Source organism: Diabrotica undecimpunctata, chromosome 9 (genome assembly GCF_040954645.1).
Source record: "Diabrotica undecimpunctata isolate CICGRU chromosome 9, icDiaUnde3, whole genome shotgun sequence".
In the NCBI taxonomy this organism is placed as follows: Eukaryota; Metazoa; Arthropoda; class Insecta; order Coleoptera; family Chrysomelidae; genus Diabrotica; species Diabrotica undecimpunctata.
This window is the reverse complement of record NC_092811.1, coordinates 47,671,477-47,690,537: the sequence shown is the minus strand read 5'-3', so window position 1 is coordinate 47,690,537 and position 19,061 is coordinate 47,671,477. Positions and strand designations below refer to the sequence as shown.

General features: G+C 32.9%; 1 protein-coding gene across 1 annotated transcript; it reads right to left on the bottom strand.

Annotated features, from left to right (window-relative positions):
- Positions 1–17,194: 17,194 nt before the first annotated feature.
- Positions 17,195–17,710, bottom strand: LOC140450636 (uncharacterized). Its single transcript, XM_072544296.1, has one exon. It carries the CDS (start codon positions 17,708–17,710, stop codon positions 17,195–17,197), a length of 516 nt encoding a protein of 171 aa, XP_072400397.1.
- Between the last annotated feature and the right edge of the window lie 1,351 nt (positions 17,711–19,061).

Genomic DNA, 19,061 nt, shown 5'->3' with positions numbered 1-19,061 from the left:
AGCATAAAATGTTATTTTAATTTGGTTGTAGGTTTTAAAAATTATTTTTAAATTTAGATTCATGGCCTTTTCACACACACAAAACATTTTCTTCGTTGATACTTAAAATAATGATTAATAACAATAATTATGAGAAATTTGTATGTTTATAAAAAGAGTTTTTTGACATTATGCTTGAATGATAATATTTGATCTGATTATATATACCTATATACTGTCGTGCTATGCTTGGCTATTATGCCGGTCCTGGCAGCTTTGGTAGCTTGGATCATCCAAAGTTTTGATTTGAGGACCACCACCAGTTCCTCTTAAATATGCCTTCTCTTTGGCAACTACTTTTCTGGTTCTGGTTTTCATATTGTCAAATTTATTTTTTATTTGTTCAACTGTTCGGCATACCATATTTTTAGCATTAAAAGTTGTTAAAATTTTTTGCCATGCTTCTTCCTACAAAATATGAATTGCAAATGAACATCAACAGCTTGACTGTACATAGGTAATATGTGATACTCAATTATTTAGATAATTTAAAGGATTTTTAACAAATGAAATATTGTACCAACCTTTTCTTTATTGTTTACTTTGTTTGTTGTTTTGCACTCTACTATATCCTTATATTTTTCAATCTCTTGCAATAAGAGAAGTTCCTCCTCTTTGGTAAAGTTTGTAGAACGTTTCTTCGATTTGTCCATTTTAGGTTTTTTCAATTATTTAATTGAAAGTACTTAATAGTAATAATTTATAGATATAGGTATTATACTAATAGAATTAATAGTAGGTACCTAATATTATTAGTAAACTAGAATTAAAAAGTAAGTATTAAGTAATTAATCTAATTAAAAATAAAAGTAGAGTAATAATAATGAACTATAACTAACTAATGAACTAAGTAATTTTTAAGAAATTAATCTAATTAAAAAGAAAAGTATAGTAATGATGGTGAACTAATTAATTTTTAAGTAATAGTAGTAGATTTATGTAAGTATTAAGTAATAAATCTAATTAATAAAAAGTCCAGTAATAATCTACATATAGAAATAATAATTAGTGGTTAAAGTTAAAAGTAGTATTAAATTAGTATTAAAGTTAATAATAATTAAATTAAATCTGGATTAGTAATTAAGTAATAATAAGTAATTTAGTAGTTAAAAACCAACAATAGTATATCAATCTGGTAAATAGATAAGTAGAATACAAACGCGCGAAATTCGGCAAAATGGCCAAAATGTATGACATTCAATGTCATTATTTCCATTTTAGTTCAAATACATCATAATTCAGTTTAACCAACAGTATAAAATTTCATGAAAAGCCACTTTACTTAAAGAACCCTTTAAAGCGAGTTATGAAATCAAATATCGTTGACAGCCACTTTAAAGTCGACTTTAACATAAAGTCTCCTTTTACTAAAGTCCACTTTAGTGAATCATTATGAAATCGGCCGTAACTGTGTTTCTATGTACTTAGGATTATTCTGTACTGATAAAATAGTGATTTGCCAGATAGGATTATAATGTTCGATACAAAATTTCTACCTGTAAATTTAAAGTTATTAACTTAAGATTTTTCTGCATGAAAAAATACGGTATGTTTTACCTTTATATGGAACAAACGAAAAAAATAATTTTTTTGAGTTAGGATAGTTCTGCATTCAGGTGACAAATGGTTGGCATTGAAAACTGCTTCCCCTTCAACCAATGGTCTCTTTGCTTCACCACAATACTCAAAAGATATCATTAAGGTTAATTTCAATTTTTAAATGATAAAAATAACTCATCTTAAACCAAACTAACCATGCAAAAGCAATGGTAAACATTCGACCGCTATGTTTGTTTATACCATATATATCGGCCATGACACTGCAATCGACCTGCCCTCGCAAGGTAAACAACGCAACGTTTACAGTTGTAGATTATCTTCATCGATGATCATTCAATATCGATTTTGAATGATCGATCGTTCAGTGTTCCTGTCACTGTCACATTTATTATTGCGAGTTTCTTGACGACCCCATACAAATATAAAAGAAAAATGAATTATTTTTTTTTTGATAATTTATTTTTAAGGTAACATTTAGAATTCGTTTTAAAACATACAAAAATCTAAAATTAAAAATTGCACAAAAAATCATAAAATTATATTTATGATAGTTTCAAAAATAAAAGTGGATTTCTGACTGTCTTAATTCGCTCGAACATACTCAAGTAGTCGCGTGGTAAGTATTAAATTAAAATATAATTAAAAAATTTAATAGATGGATGTCCCTGTTTTTTATTGCATAACAAATCAAATCTTGGTGGAATGTTTGAAACTGCGGGACGTAAGACCTCTTCAACATTTTTTAGCGCTGAACGATATTGGGATTTAATATGTGTTAGAGTTGAGAAAGTAACTTCACTTAAATCTGTGGTGTTAAATGGTAAAAGTACATTTAACGCGATTGTGGGAAATTCAGTTCTGGTTCCGATACAGAATTCAGTCAAGGGCTTTTTTTGAAATTGTAGTTTTAAGTTTGAGTCACTCGAAAGCTCAGCAAATTCCTATTGAGCTTTAAGTGGCAGGTAATCAATCTCGCTTAAGCCAATCCAAAACGGCTTTTGAATCCAAACTGTTTTTTGGACATCAATATTTAACACCTTAAGCGCCATTTGTATCCTATTAGATACAAATGACTTTGATCATTTTTGGCCACCTGTATCCAAACGGATACAAAGGAATACGTTCACTTTAGGCTAGCTGAATTCAAAAGAATGCAGGGTTTGTATTTAATTGAATGGGGGACCTATAAAACATAGTCGGTTGGTCCAAAATTTGTTAAAAAAATAAAATATTTTTTACAAGCACTAAATTTGTGGCGAGTTTGCGAAGATTTGGCTTGGGCATATTTCCAATCGTGGATGTATGTTAGCCTTTCGTAGCAAGCCATACATATTTTTTTCTTATTATCATCCACTAAAATATGATTTTCGTTGATGTTATTAGGCGGAGAAGGTCTTCGTTCAAATTTCGTCCAAAAGCTGAGTGACAACTTGTTCTTTGAATTTGTTAGTAATTCTGCTGCTAATTTTCGATACCATTTGATCTCTTTCCGTAAACTAGTAGAATATGACTTCAATTGATAAGAAAGATCTATAAAGGCTTTACATTTATTGTACTCAAAAATTGTTATCGGGTTTTCTATTTCCTTGCCATGTTTTTTTACAGGAGCCATTGCATTGCTGTGTTTTGTTGAAATCACCAAGACATCTTTTTTGTCCTTCCATTTAAAACAGTACAACCTGTGTTGCTTTGTAAACTCGTAGACTGATATTTCTCTAACTTTGATTTTACAACTTCAGAAGGAATTTTTTTCTGTTTGAACGTCAGGTCCCCTTTTTATAGTTTATAATGCTGAATCCAAATCAATACAAGTGGCCAAAAGCGTCAATTTATAAAAATGGGCCACCTGTATCCATCTCCATACAACAATGTTTTTATGAGAAGATAACATTATAACATATAAATTATAAAATACACATTTAAGTAGGGCATTTTTAATATATATTTATGAATTTTACACAGTGGTCCCCAGAACTGCGTTTCTTTTTAACATGGTGACGCTTAACGTGTTAATATAAAATATGTACGGAACTGTATTTCTAGCGCTTTTAAGTGATCTACAATAATTTCTGCAATAAAAGTTTTACAATGAATTTTTTTTGACCATAGTTTTCCAAATGTTGATCTTTTATAATAAAACTTTCAATTTTGCCATTTGAAGTAAATATATTGCAATTTTTTCCTTCAAGAGACAAGTTGAGATCGTTTAACTTCGCAAAAATATCTGACAAACAACACAGCTTGGATAGCCATAAGTCATTTTGAAAAAAGCAGCAAGTTCACATTTTCGTTCGGTTAAAAATATTTCGATCTCGTCCTTTAATAACAATAATCTTAAACTTTGACCTCTTGACAACTATCTTACTTCTGCATGTAATAACAAAGTTGTGTAGTTGGAATCCGTATTCTTACAGAGATTTGGAAATAAGCGGCTGTTAAGGGCATGACTGTTAATAAAATTTATGATCTTAACAGCATCCTGAAGCACATCGTTCAATTCTGGTGCTAATTTTTTTGCTGCAAGAACCTCTCGGTGAATAAGGCAGTGAGTAAAAGTTATATGATCATAATGAGCAGCTTGAAAAAATGATTTAAAACCAATATTTTTGCCCGTCATCGCTCTTGCACCATCTGTGCATATTCCACAGCAATTTTTCCATTCTAAACCTTCTGCTTTTAAAAATTAGCCAACTTTACAATATATGAAGAGCACAGGAATAAAACAAGGATTGTCACAAAATTAAGATTTTGAGATATTGCAGTTTTTAACGTTTATTCCTTTATAGGAACAACGAAAAAATCTTTTGAGCAATCTGCTTAATAAAAATGTTAATAAAAATCTCTTATCAGTTTTAAAAGTGTAAGTAGTGTAAGAGATAAAAAATCTCTTACACTACTTTTTTTTGTTTGGTTCTGCTTGATTTGTGAGGAATAATGGTAAAAAAGTTTGCTGCGTTTGGGTTTTCGCAAAAGCGTTTTAGTTTCATAAGATCTAGGTACTTGGCTTCGTTGATTGAAAGATAATCTGAAGCAAAAACTTATGATTAAAATCTGACCTAGGCTAAAAAAAATTAATAATACCAGAATAACTCACGAAGTCTAAATTCGTTTTCTGCCAATTGAAGGTGTTGCGGTGTCTTTTTGTTTGCTTTAGTTATGGGGCTTTGTAGCCAGTGAATATTATAAGAGGTGCGGTAAGTAATTAGGCGACAATTTTCCTCAAAAAAATCTCTCTTACAGGTTAAATAGCAAATAAACATTTTGGTGTAAACTCTGGTTGCAAAAACTGGTTCCAGTTTCTTACCATATTTTGTTCAACTTCAATAACTGTAAATGGAAACGGATTCTTTCTTGAATCTCGAATCAACTCGTACCAGTCATCCGGCAACTCCATTCTTGTTTTGAGGTTTATTAATCCAATATTTTTGTCACATTCTAAATACGAGTAACCTCGTATGGGAAATGTTATTTGGATGTAATCAAGTCGTTTGACCTGATATACCATAAAATGCATCAACCTGAACATTGTGAAATTTTTGTTCTGCCCTCCAGCAGAATCGCAAAAGATGTGCAAACTTCTAACATCATTATCAAGGTGACTTACTATAAAATCAAAAAGAAAAGAGATCACTTCATTGGATCCTTTCCTAGCAACATGTTCAGGATAAGAATAAAAAAAGACCTCCCAGAAGCTAATACGTGAATGTTAAATGAATACATTGACAACTGCCTGCAATAATATACATCATTGGTTGATACATTGGGTAAGGAAATGTTTTTTTGGAAATCCAACGCAATGGCTGCAAAATCTTGATTGGTCCTAGCTCTAATTTTAGCTTCCTTCTTTCTATCATAAAACCATTGTGCTTTTCTTTTATGCCATTCGTGCTCTACCTCCAATCGCTTTATTTCTGCCTCGTGATGCGGTTGCATATTCAATTTATTTCTTTCAGCAGTGAAATTGTCACATACACTACACGTGTCACTACGTGGATAACCAAAACTTATGTTAAATTTCGTATTAAAAACCATTCTGTATATTTCATACGAAACTTTTTCATTAGGATACAGTTGTTTAAACATTAAGAACATCTTTTTAATGTTAAGGCTTTCTGGTAAGTACAACTTTTTTGACTTTTTAAGACTGTAATGGGAAAGCCTTCCCTTAAAAGACTGTTCATAGACTTTATTGTATAAAGCATCAGATAACTTATTACTTAATGTACTGTGTTTGCCTCTCATATATTTTGGTGCTACGCCATTTTGTTTAAGAGATATTTGTAAATGCTCTAATTTACCTTTAGTGATTCCATGAATGCTAATAAAAGCTTTGCTACAAACACACATTTCTTTTATATTTCCATCTCTTCTGATCCTTATTTTATAAATAAAACTACTTTGATGGTATGAAGCGGTTCTTTTGAGCAGCCGACTTCTGCGTCTTTGAACTGGAACCACTGATATTAATCTACAAAGGTAGCTATTCTGCTCATCAATGGATGTTTATTGTTAGAATTAGACAATATGCTATTCCGTTCCAAGTCATTCAATATATCAAAACACTTAAGCCGCTTGCAGTGACATGGTGGGCCCATTTCATCAGAAGAAGGACTTAACTTCTTCATAACATCTTGTAATCTACCAGTTTTTTGCCTTTTTTTCGAACTTAATACAATATTTTTACTCATTTTTTACTAACACAATAACCTATAATACTACGTATCTATTACGTTACTAATACACACAAACCTGCTAATACATAGCGGCAAGAATGAACACTACACTAAGCGCGAAACAAACATCATTGGATATGGACATTTCTAGTTTTATTCCGGTCGCGCGGGGACATACCCAGTTTTATTCAGGTACGTCAATATTTTAAAATTAAATTGTGTGGACTGTTCCTGTTGTATTCGACAGATAGTCTGTCCAGAGAAAGTTACAATATTTTGGAACAGATTGAGCCAGTAATCTTAATTTCTGTAAAAATTGACATTCCTTGTTTTATTCCTGTGCTCTTTAATAAAAATAAATCTTTAAGTAAAATAACAATTCTTCCTCCACGCTTTCTTTATAAACGTACCTGACATATATTAACAACTGAGCAAATTTAGTAATATCAGTTGTTTCGTCCAACTGAATGGGGAACTTGCATAAAAATTAAATTCCAGAAATATTACTAATAAACGTTATTTAATACTGTTAAAAGAACCCCAGTTTACAAAAAAAACTCATATTTTATTATTAAGAAATAAATATAAGCAATTAAAAACTGCAGAATTTAAATTTCAATGGGCGGAATCGGTTGTTACGTCAAACTGCTCGTTGGTCATCCCTATAAACGGGAAAAACGATAAGTATTGCAACGCTGCAACTGCAGTGGTATTGCATTTTCGACGATTGCATTTTATGCACGTGGCAATAGATTTGATAATGTTGATATTGTGCCCTGTGATGTATCAAAAACGTTATAAATAACGTGCACGTTAACCTCCATTTACGTTAAATTCTAAAAATTGATGTGATGTATCACAGATAACGTTTCTCAATAACGTTATCTGGTAACGTTTTACGTTATCTTGCTAACATAACAGGTTCAATTTAACGAGACGATTTAACCTCATGCTATTTGTAGATCGGGATAACGTGTAGTTAATAAAAATATAAAATGAACAATTTAGTCCAGAATTTTGGCCGGATTCTAAACGATGAGTTGTTAGAAGAATTAGATGATGCTATTAGAAGGTTTGTTAAAGTTATTTTTAATTATAGTATTGTTACGATAAATCCTGACCCAAAACGGTAAACATGTTTATTACTAATATGCTTATTCATTCGAGTATTTTCTAGGTAATGCCTACCTGACACATGATGGGTCCCCCTTTGTTATAAAAACAACAATTCGAACCTTCTGGAGACAAGCCGATGTGGAAATACCAGTTTGCCGTTACCATTTCGCCACATTGTCTAGTCGAGAGTGCCGTCGACTTTTCGAGATAACTGCACTTTGTGTATATAAATGAAACATTTTATATGGAAGGACAGTTAATTTTGAAGATTCGCGCCGCGTGTAAATTGTATCGTTCGTATAAATAAATTATGTATTATTAGTGGTTTAATAAACTGATATAAATTACCGTGTGTTTTAATAAATTAAAATAAGAACAATATAATAAATTAGTAAAGAATTAATAAATAAAATAGAATAAATTATAAATTAATAAAAACATTACAGTATATTATTTATTTACGTTATGTTATTTGTAAACAAAACTCTTTTATTTGTAGGGATGAAGAAAACATTCAGGGAAGAGTTTTGCGGGATTTAATAAATCCTTTTGAATTAGTGGAAGCCGAATTTCAAAAGATGTTTAGGTTATCGAGGGAATTATCTTTTCATTTGGTCGAAAGTCTACGGCCCCATCTAAGACAAGTGCAAAGATCAAATGCTTTAGCACATGAAACCAAGGTATGTTGTTTATATTTAGAATTGAGTGAATATATTCCAATATGTTATATTTGGTAGGTGCTAAGTGCTCTTGCATTTTTTGCAACAGGGTCCTACCAGCGCAGTGTGGCACAAAGTGTTTTTTTTTTACCATGGAAAGGTCCACTTTTAGTAAAGTATTAACAAAAGTAACTGATGCGATGGTAGAACATCTGTTGCCAAGATATGTTAAATTCCCTGTCACCCCTGCAGAATGCCAAGCAGTAAAAGAAAGGTAAAACATGTAAGTTATATATATATATATATATATATATATATATATATATATATATATATATATATATATATATATATATATATTATAAGAAATACAGGATATTAGTGACTGTCAATATTCACAAAAAACAAGCGTCTTGGAGGTGGAGTCAGAAAGTTTGCTAGGATATAAAAAAAACGCTCTTTTGAGTTTGTTTTGCCTAGCTTTTGGGATTATTTAATCCCATTGTCAAGATGCTGTAATGTAAATACAATTGTAAATATTTTACAAAAATTACATTATATTAATATACAATATACTTACAACTTGTAAGATTATATAAAATAGACACAGAATTAACAATATTTAAAATTGTGGTTTACATTACAGAGTCTTGACGAAGAGATTAAACAATCCCAAAAGCTAGACAAAGTCAAAAGAGTGTTTCTTTGATATTCTGGCGAACTTTCTGACTGCAACTCCAAGAAACTTGCTTTTTGTATATATATATATATATATATATATATATATACAGTAGAACCCCTCTAATCTGTCGCCCTCGGGACTAGCAGTATGGTCGGAACGCAAAAAAGGTCGGATTATCAGAAAAAGTCATTGTGTATGACGTATGTATGTGTTTTGAAAAAACGACTGTATTATTCTCTACAGTGATATAATAAATAATTATATTTCAATAAAATACAAGAAAGCTTTTGTTTGTACATTATTTATTAAATATGTATGTAAATATATAATGTCAAAAAAGGTAGCATAAAAATTAGTGCTTACCTATGTAGGCCTACTTAGTAAAAAAATCAGTAATAGATTTTTGTTTACAAGATGAAATTCTGGATTTAGCTGCAATGTTCCTCCATTTTTTCATCCACACGATGTCCATCGGTGTTGATGCTGAGTTCTGCTCAATGTACTGAAGGCCAATTTCAAAAGCATTCTTGGCATCGGTGTGTGAAATCCGGACAGGAGGCTCGTCATCATCATCACTGTCGGATTCTGAGTTCACGATTCCGTCACCGTCACGTTCCATAACAGCGGCAACAATTTCGTTATCGTTCAGCACTTCACTGGTTTCGCAGTTTTTGTCACATTGTTCAATCCACTCCTCAAGTTCACTAGCAGGTATATTTGCATCCAGGGTCTGAAGATTGGTAACGATTTCCTGCACGTCGTTTTGCTCATCTTCGACCTGGTCAATTTCGATCATAACTTCTGGCCAAAGCTTACGCCAAGATTTTCTTAGCGTGTCAGGATTTAGTTCTGCCCAAGACTCAGCCATTGTATAGATAGCATCTTTAATGTTGAGTGATTTCATGGCTTGGAAAATATCAGATCCTTCTTCGGATTTTTCTAAAATCGAGCTTATGTATTTTCGGCGATAACGCCTTTTAAAACATTCTATCACGCCCTGGTCCATAGGCTGGATAAGTGATGTGACATTTGGTGGGAGGAAGATAGCTGTTATATCCCCTTTTACTAAATCTTCCTCAGAAGGGTGCGATGGTGCGTTGTCTAATAGCAGTAGAGCTCGAACAGAAAGATTTTTTTTCGTCAAGTCCTTCTCAACACATGGCACAAACTCGTCAAAAAACCAAGATTTGAAAAGATTGCAGTCCATCCAAGCAGATTTTTGGTTGCGATAATAAACCGGCACGGATGATAAGTTTATGTTTTTGAAAGCCCTGGGCTTCTTAGATTTGCCTATGACAAACAGCGAAAGCTTGTGTGTTCCATCAGCATTGCTACAAGGAGCAACAGTTAGCCTATCTTTCATGAGTTTCGTTCCCGCTACGGTTTCATTTGACGCACTTAAGGTTTTGTTTGGAAGCATTTTATAGTTTAGGCCTGTCTCGTCTATGTTATAGACTTGGCAAGGTAACAGTTCATTTTCTTTTACAATTTGTTGAAACTTCACAGAACACTCCTTAGCCGCCTCGACGTCAGCAGATAATTTTTCACCACAAATTGAGACAAACCGGATACCATGACGGGTTTTCCAACGATCAATCCAGCCTTCACTGGCTTTAAATTCACTTCCGACTTCTAGTTTTTTGTGCAAAATTATTGCCTTTTCTTTTATAAATGGGCCAGATATCGGAGTTCCCTTCCTTCTTTCTTGACTGAACCACATCCATAGAGCACTATCAAGCAGTTCAAGTTTAGGCTTTTTTAATGTTTTTCGCTTTTTAAGAGCGTTTTCTCCATCTACTATCGTCATTGTATGTGATTCAATTTCTTTTCGATTTTTTCTCCAATCCTTAATAGTCGTAACGCCTACATTCAGTTCCTTGGCAATTTTTTGTAGTGATTCACCTTTGTCCAGCCTTTGAAGCACTGCAAGTTTTTCACTTAACGAACGCGTAACGTGTTTACGTTTTGCTCCTGACATGTTGAAAATAATGTACACACTTTAACTCACAAAGTTCGAAATAATACTGACAGAATGGATTGTGATTTTCGGAGAAATTTTCGTCGTAAACAAATCGACCGCCGGGGATTTCCGCGAAGCCAAGCAGGTCGGATTACCCGGAGCGTCGGACTATCCGAGGGCGGACGAGAGGGGTTCTACTGTATATATATATATATATATATATATATATATATATATATATATATATATATATATATATATATATATACATCTAGCGGTTAATGTAAGCTCCGTTCTAAAACGGTATTATACTAACTCCAGGCGAATATACACCGTGTATATTATTATCTGGGTAGCGCTTTATGTGGACTCCGACCAACACGTCGGATTAAGTGGACTCCGTAATAGGTTAAAACACTTGGGATCCGTATACATTTCTTTGTGTACACAACTAAACTCCTCCGATGTTGCCAATAATTTGATTAGTCGTAGATTTTTAAATTTTACAGCAGGTACGTTTTGGATCTTCAAATTTATTTAAATATCAATTAATTTAGTCATCGAGAAATTTCACAAATACTTGGTTATTGTAGTTAAATATTTTATGGCGGTAATTTATATTACTTGCTTTAATTATAGATAAACTGAAATTAGTGTCTATTATATACTTTGAAAAGGCAAGGGTCCATTTTTATGTACTAGTATGTTTTTTAATGCATTGGCACTGAAACATTTATTATATTATAAATGTACGTTCCGATGTTTCAATTGCTACAGTTTATGACGAATAAAATATTTGTTTCATGAAGTAGTAAAATTTGAATTATAACAATTTATAAATCATTCTTAAAATTCCAATTTTTTACTGTCTAAGTAAACATTTACTGTGAAACTGTCTAAGTACTGTGAAACATTTATTATATTATAAATGTACGTTCCGATGTTTCAATTGCTACAGTTTATGACGAATAAAATATTTGTTTCATGAAGTAGTAAAATTTGAATTATAACAATTTATAAATCATTCTTAAAATTCCAATTTTTTACTGTCTAATTTCAGTATTTCGATTTTTAAATGTAGGGAATTCAATATCCAATATACTATATTTTAGATACACATAAACACATAGATACAGTTATGGCAGATACTAAAAGAAGAAATATTTCGGTACCTTAGTGTAACTTGATTCTCGGCAACATATCTGTTACAACTACATATAATATGTTCGGTCTTATTGTTTTAAATGCTTTGTGCTTGTACAAGCTATCATTATTTCAACTTTAAATAATTGTGTTTTTGTATCTTTCACTGTCAGGCATATCAAAATTTAATATTTAATTTAGAAGTAAATGCATATATAATATTCTTTTTTTTTGTCATTTGGTTTAAATATAGATCACTTATATTCTTCTTGCTTATTTATTTTTAAGTACGTTTTTGCAAAAAGCAACAACGGGTACAAAAGATATCGGGTATCAGGGGTGGTATTTGTCAATCTAAATGCCACTTACGACATATTAAATTAGAGGATATTTCTCCAAAACTGTATGACATCGCCTTAGATAAAAACATCACGTGTTTTATCCGCGTATATCTACAGAACAGAAAATTTTTCGTATCATTCAATGGTAAGATGAAGAACGCCGATGAATGGTCTCGCTTGGGGTAGCGTAATGGCACCTACACTGTATTACATTTACACAAATGATTAACCGATACCAGTAGATACTATAAGATATAAGATATAGAAATGAAAAAGTTTTATATAAAAGTTAATTTATCTTTAGATATGGGACATTTTCGGATCTCAAGTCAGTATGGTTTTACCCGTCTAGGGTAGCTCCCTAGAGCACTTTGCTCGAAGGGCTCTGCGAATTTTCTAAGACTCTGAAGCTGAGTTTTTTTCTTCTTAGAAAACCTGTGTTTTATTTCTACAAAAGTAAATAAACCATAAAGGCATTGTCTTTTTCAAGACAATGCCACAATAAGGGCGTACCGGCTAACTACGCAATATTGCAACATATTGCGCAATAGTTTGAGACATTAATAAACATGGAAACTTGCACCAAGATGCTATCGACTTTTCATATGTTTATTAATTACACCGGAGACGACACGGGTAAGCATCACATGCTCTCTTCTGTCTTTTACTTTTGGTTTCCAAAGATATGGATGTTTGTTAACTTCGTATAGCCTTAATGGAGTGTTGTTCCAAGTTTGTTGCCATTTTTGAATTATTTTTTGTTTTAAGTATGGTTTTAAATCGTTTTGTACCATTATATTACTTACTTCGGACATCAGGTTAGTTGGTGCGTTTTTAGCTAGTTTATCTACAACTTCGTTACCTTCAATTCTGACATAAGAAGGCACCCATAAAAAATGAACTTGGATGTTCTTATTTGAAATGTTTTTAAGTTCTTTTTTAATAAGAAGTAGAAGGGGGTTGTCTTTTTAGAATTGCGAATAATTCAGCCGAAAAGATGGTTGTAATTGACGACAATTTGAAACTAACTGAGATAGGTTTGTTAGACTGATGTCGATAGCCGGAATAGATATTGTCCGTGGCGCAGGGTTGCGGTTTGAGGAGGTATCATAAGTTTTTGGAAATTGAAAATTTAATTTGGATAAGTATGAGCGTATACGAAAGTAAAAAGGATGATCAATTTGATGTGTTTGAAAATTTATTTGTAAATCGATCAGCAAAAACGTTATGCAGAACTGGATTATTTCGGTTTCATGACACCGCTGCTGCATATGTTAGGCTTATTGGAAAATATGAATTTCACTACAACGAAATATAAACAATTTATGAAAATTTGATGATTTGAAGGAAAAAAATGTCAAATTAGGCTAGAGCAATAACTGAAACAAAAGAATCAAGTGGGAATAATGTCGAATCAATTTGAAAAATTATAATACCAACATAAAAACAAAAATAAAAGAGGCTCTTTGAGAAAGAAAAATAGACACACTTTATTAAAAGAGGTAAAAGTAAAATCTAAGAAAAAAATGCTTATATAAAATGAAGACCTAAAAGTCCGCCGGAGGGTTTGAAACAGATGTGAAAGAGGGCAAAAACCAAATCAAAGAATTGATTGAGATTAAGTACATCCCTAGAGAAAAATGAATAACATATCTCAGATAAATAAACGGAACAACAGAAACTGAGTATACACTTGTAACTCCAGAAATATCATTAAATTAATTAACGCAAATCGTACGAACTGAAATACAAGAATCCATCACACAGTTAAAAAATAGAACCCCCACGAACAAAAATACAGTAGAGTATAACTACTTTTGTACTCTAGCATTATGGTAAGAAGTTAAAAATATAAATACCTACATAATTATATTACCGAAAAGTTAATAAAAACTTCTGTTCGTTAGCGGCAAGAGAAAGCGTATATCAGAATGTATTATGAAAAATTTTGTTAGTAATACAGTATGCAATATAATATAATGACAAGAATACTTTTATATCTTTCCTCATGGCATATTTTTAAAACAAAGCTTCTATACTGGCATTGTATTACTTTTTCTCTCTACAGTAAAATGCTGAGGTGAGCGTCACGGAACTAGCGCCACAAGATGGCGTCGTGAAGGGTAGCTTCATAGAATAGCGGCTCTTGGCATCGATTCACTACTCTTGATCAATTCGTTTTTAGTCATCATATATTTACTCTAAAAAGAACTAACAAAATATAGACATTAAATGAGAAGTAAAAATTAAAAGAATAATATGTCACTAAAAGACTTGATTTGTAACGATTATCAAAATTTAATAAAAGTCATAAATGTCATCCGGTTAATAACAACATTAAATCGTCTGTCAATAAAAAAAGGGAAGAACAATTGGACAACACATAGTTTGGATTTAGAGGTGGATTGGGAACAAAAGAGGAATTGTGCGCAATGGTGGTACTATTACAAAAATGCAGAGATTATAATGAAAGCGTATTCTTATCTAATATAGATTTTCAAAAGTATTTGACACAGTTCAACCTGGTAAGCCCATACATGCATTAAAACACATAAACCTAGATACCAAGATATTAATTTAATAAAAAATCTACTAAAATCAAACAGCGGTCATGCGGGTGAAAGATGAGACAAATCAAGCAGAAATTCAAAAAGGAGTCAGCCAGAGATGTGTGTTGTGATGTGAAATGTCACCACAATTATTTAATGTGTACTCCCAACTAATATTTTAGGAGACACTATGGGAAAGAAGTAAGGAATGAAGTGAGCATCATTAATAACAAAAAATTTGCATACTAAACCCCAATTATGACAGAAAATATAGATGATTTACAAATTCTTATATAAATCATTAACAGCAAAAAGATAGGACTAAACTAAACAGATAAAAGTCAATGTTTACAAATAAGAAATTGAGAATGGTTATTAGATTGAGATCGTCGAATGTTATGTATGGTCGCAACTGCTCTATGGGGTAGAAGCTTGGACCCTGAAAGCCAAATCTGTAAACAAATTAAAGGCGTTCGAAATGTGGCTATATAGGCGTATTCTTAAAATTCCTTGGACTGTAAAAGTCTCAAACGAAAAAGCGTTAAGACGAGTTGTCTATCTGGACATCGTATCTGGGCCACATAGTTCAAAACGATAAATACTCTCTTCTACGCGTCATCATGCAAGGAAGAGTAGAGGAAAGAAAAGTCTTGGGAAGAAAAACAAAATCTTTAAATCTCAAAAAGAATATCTAAAGTGAAATTTAACACGCTTTCATGCCTTGTAGTGAAATTTTGTTTCTTATTACAATACCGGATCCTGGAAAATTTTAAATACATTAAATTAAATCTCTCGTAAATTATAAAGCCTATTCTTAGATTAAAATAACAGACTTCTTAGTATTATGATATGTAGTATTGTGATAATGTATAGGTGTCAGTATTCTTTTAAAAGAGATTTATAGATTGGCATATAAATTTCACGGTCATGTTTCATACGGTTTTATCTTTCATACAAACATTAAAAACCTTAAAAAGTTTCATTTTACATACAATTAGCACGTTGGCTCTGAAAATGACCTATAAATATGCATTGTTAAAAATCGTATAGATTTATCAATTTAAAATGTTCTTTGTCGTCTTGATTATTTATCTCAATTCGTTCCTAATTAAGCACATGTTGTCCACAAGGTACCTCTCTCATTTTTTAATTACTACTTTTTTTTAACTTTTGCCATAGTCTTTCTCATTTTCTTTATTTATATCGATTTCACTCATAACGAATATTGGGTAGTTTATTGTTTCATGAAACTTTCTCCTTATATGTCCGTATCATACAAGTTGTCTAGTTATTATAGCGTATATAATGTCGTATGTTAATTCCATTTTATTTAACAACAAAATACTAAAAACTTTGTTTTCAAAACTTTCACCAAATTAATTGTATCTTATCACTACAGCTGTTTCGGCAGAGTGCCTTTCTCAAGTCTCAAGTTTCTCGAATCCATCAATCATCTATTGTATTTCTTATCAAGATTTTGAAGCAGCTGTGCTCCATTAGTCCATTTTTGTTGCTTTTTGTCACTGTTTCTTTTTTTTCTTTATTGTCATCATTACGTAGCGCTACAACACTGGGTGGGTCTTCGCTAACTACAACTTTTTTCCAAGTTGATCGATTTTCCACGAATCTTCAATGAAATGTTAATTTTCTAAGATATGATTGGATGTTTTCTCTACATTGTATACTGAGACACCCAAGTGGCATTCTTCTGTGCTAAGTTTCTTCCATACCAGTTTTACAAGTTTGACATCTTGGCGTCTATGCATGTGTCCGATCTACCTTAAGCGATTTATTTTCCTGAACAATATCGTTATAAGAGCTTTCTTTATTCAGTATATGTTCTTATTCTATACGGATTTGTAGTGATATAATAATGAGGTTAAAAAATTTTAGAAGAATTATGCTCTGTGTTGGAACTTTGATTGATCTCCAACAATTATTCGGGAGAAAGCTTATTAAATTCCTTTCCCCGTGCGTGTACAGTACCAAATATTTTAGGACCATGGACTGTACAAGAGTTTCCTTCGATATAGATAAGCAGACTTCACGGCGATGGTTCAGTATGTGTTTGGTTTTGTAGGGGTTTGTACTTAGAGAAAAATAAGCGTAATTAATAGATACTACACATTTAATACCGAGAAAATATTTACAAAGGCACTATTACTAAATAAAGAGTTCGCTTTAATAAATTGTTCATTTTTATACCGGCGTTTTAGGGGCGCGCGACTATAGAGAAAACTAAATGCACTTTTTTTTACCGCACTTTTGACAGTCTGTCAAATACAGTCTGTCGCTAAGATAAAATTCAACATTTGTGGAAACGAAAAATAAACTGAAATTAATATAAAATGTTGTTTTTACAACATACTCGCCCCCGTTGAAGCGCTGGCTTTAACACAAATAAACAGATTATATTATGCCAAGAGAGCATGCGGAAGAAAAAATACATTACAATTATCATCTTATACTAACTTAAATTAAATCGTCATTGGGTAGAGGACACAATTTTGTAATAGAGCGCTTGAAGACTCCATCTTTAGTTTTCACCGAGGCAATTCTTACTCTCCCATCTTTTCCGGGAAAGACCTCAATAACTCTTGCTAGTACCCAATGAAGAGGAGGAGTGTTGTCTTCAATCAGCAACACGAGATCGTTAGGTTCTAGGTTTTTATGAGGGAGAAACCATTTAGGGCGATTTTGAAGTCTATTCAAATAGTCGATAGACCATTTTTTCCAAAACACTTGTTGGAGTTTGGACAAATGTTGCCATAAATTCAATCTGTTTTCAGGAATGTGGATCACATCTTTTTCAGGAAAGGACGTAAGAGATTGTCCAATCAAGAAGTGTCCAGGAGTAAGATACGTAAAATCGGAGGGGTCATTTGAAAGGGAGCAAAGAGGCCGGGAGTTGAGCACAGCTTCAATTTGACCGAGAACTGTAGTGAATTCTTCGAACGTAAGCTTAACATTGCCAAGGAGCCTACGCATATGATGCTTTGCGCTCTTTATAGCACTTTCCCAAATACCACCATGGTGAGGGGCTCGAGGAACTATAGTTTTCCAGCGAATATGAGATGAGGAAACGAAACGTCTCCGTAGAGAGGCCGGAAACGACTTCAATATGAACAGCTCGAGTCGACAAGCAAACGAAAAGAGCAATATACGATTTTAATAAAGGAGCCTTACGAAGGTTGGAAGACTTTATCTGAAAGGGGCCGCCAAAATCTAAACCGACGTGAGCGAACACTCGAGAGGAGTTTAAACGTTCTTTTGGTAGATCTGCCATGATCTGGGTAGCGGGTTTGGCACGAAACTTAAAACAAACCATACATTGGTGAGTGACTTTCTTGACTTCTCGTAGTCCATTTAAAGGCCAATATTTGAGACGAATTTGTGACAAAGTATTTTGAGGACCTGAGTGACAGAGTCTGACATGTTCTTTTTTTTTTTTTTTTTTTTTTTTTTTTTTTTTTTTTTTTTTTTTTTTTTTTTAATACAATTATATGACACTTATATAGATTTTGATTGATAGTTGTATCTTCATTTTCTTTTGACTCCGATACTGTCTACAGCGGCAAATCTCACTATTGCGGCTCTCAAATCAACCACTGCTTCAGGATCAATGATGACAGGCATAGCTCTATCCTCAGCGATGCTCGCAGTCTTATGTCCTTCGTAGTCTGTAATAAGAGCATCAACTGTAGCCTGATATTTGGCTCTGCGTGTCCAGCCTCCATACCCTCTTAAAGAAGACTCTCCGTTTACTTTCATGAGTAGTTCTTTTGCTACGTAGGAAAGGTTCTTGTACCGGGTACTGGCCACAACACCCAGATCTTTCTTGAACCCGTACCAAAGATTGCCTTGTACAACAGCGCGGAAATTTTCCCATTCATCCGGATACATACGGGCTATTCTTCCCCAATTGAAATCAGTGAAGATCCTGATTGCACGTCCTGTAATTGACAAGGCGGAGATACCAGAGCCCGCAGCTTGGGTGACCGTCAGTCTTAATCTCAATGCAGCGGGAGGCAATAGCCCCAACCAATGCTGAGTGACCTGCTGTATTGTCACATCTGTAATCCCCTCCCCGAACATGGTGTAGAAGACTTTACAACTATCTACATCAATCCTCAGGTTGGTCAGTTGAAGGTCAGTGGCCATCCCTTCCTGGATTTTGGTAATGAAGGCCTCTGAGATATTGCCTCTTTTTAAGGTAGCCATATACACATGGAGTATCATGCTTACGCCTCCGATTTTGAACGCATGTCCAGCCCTTGAAGCAAGATGTCTGAGGACAGCCATACAGTTCGCATCATTGTAATGCGGTGCAGTCTCATCT

Coding starts and splice junctions, on each gene's coding strand:
- LOC140450636 (XM_072544296.1), bottom strand. CDS start 17,710: ATGCGTAGGCTCCTTGGCAATGTTAAGCTTACGTTCGAAGAATTCACT.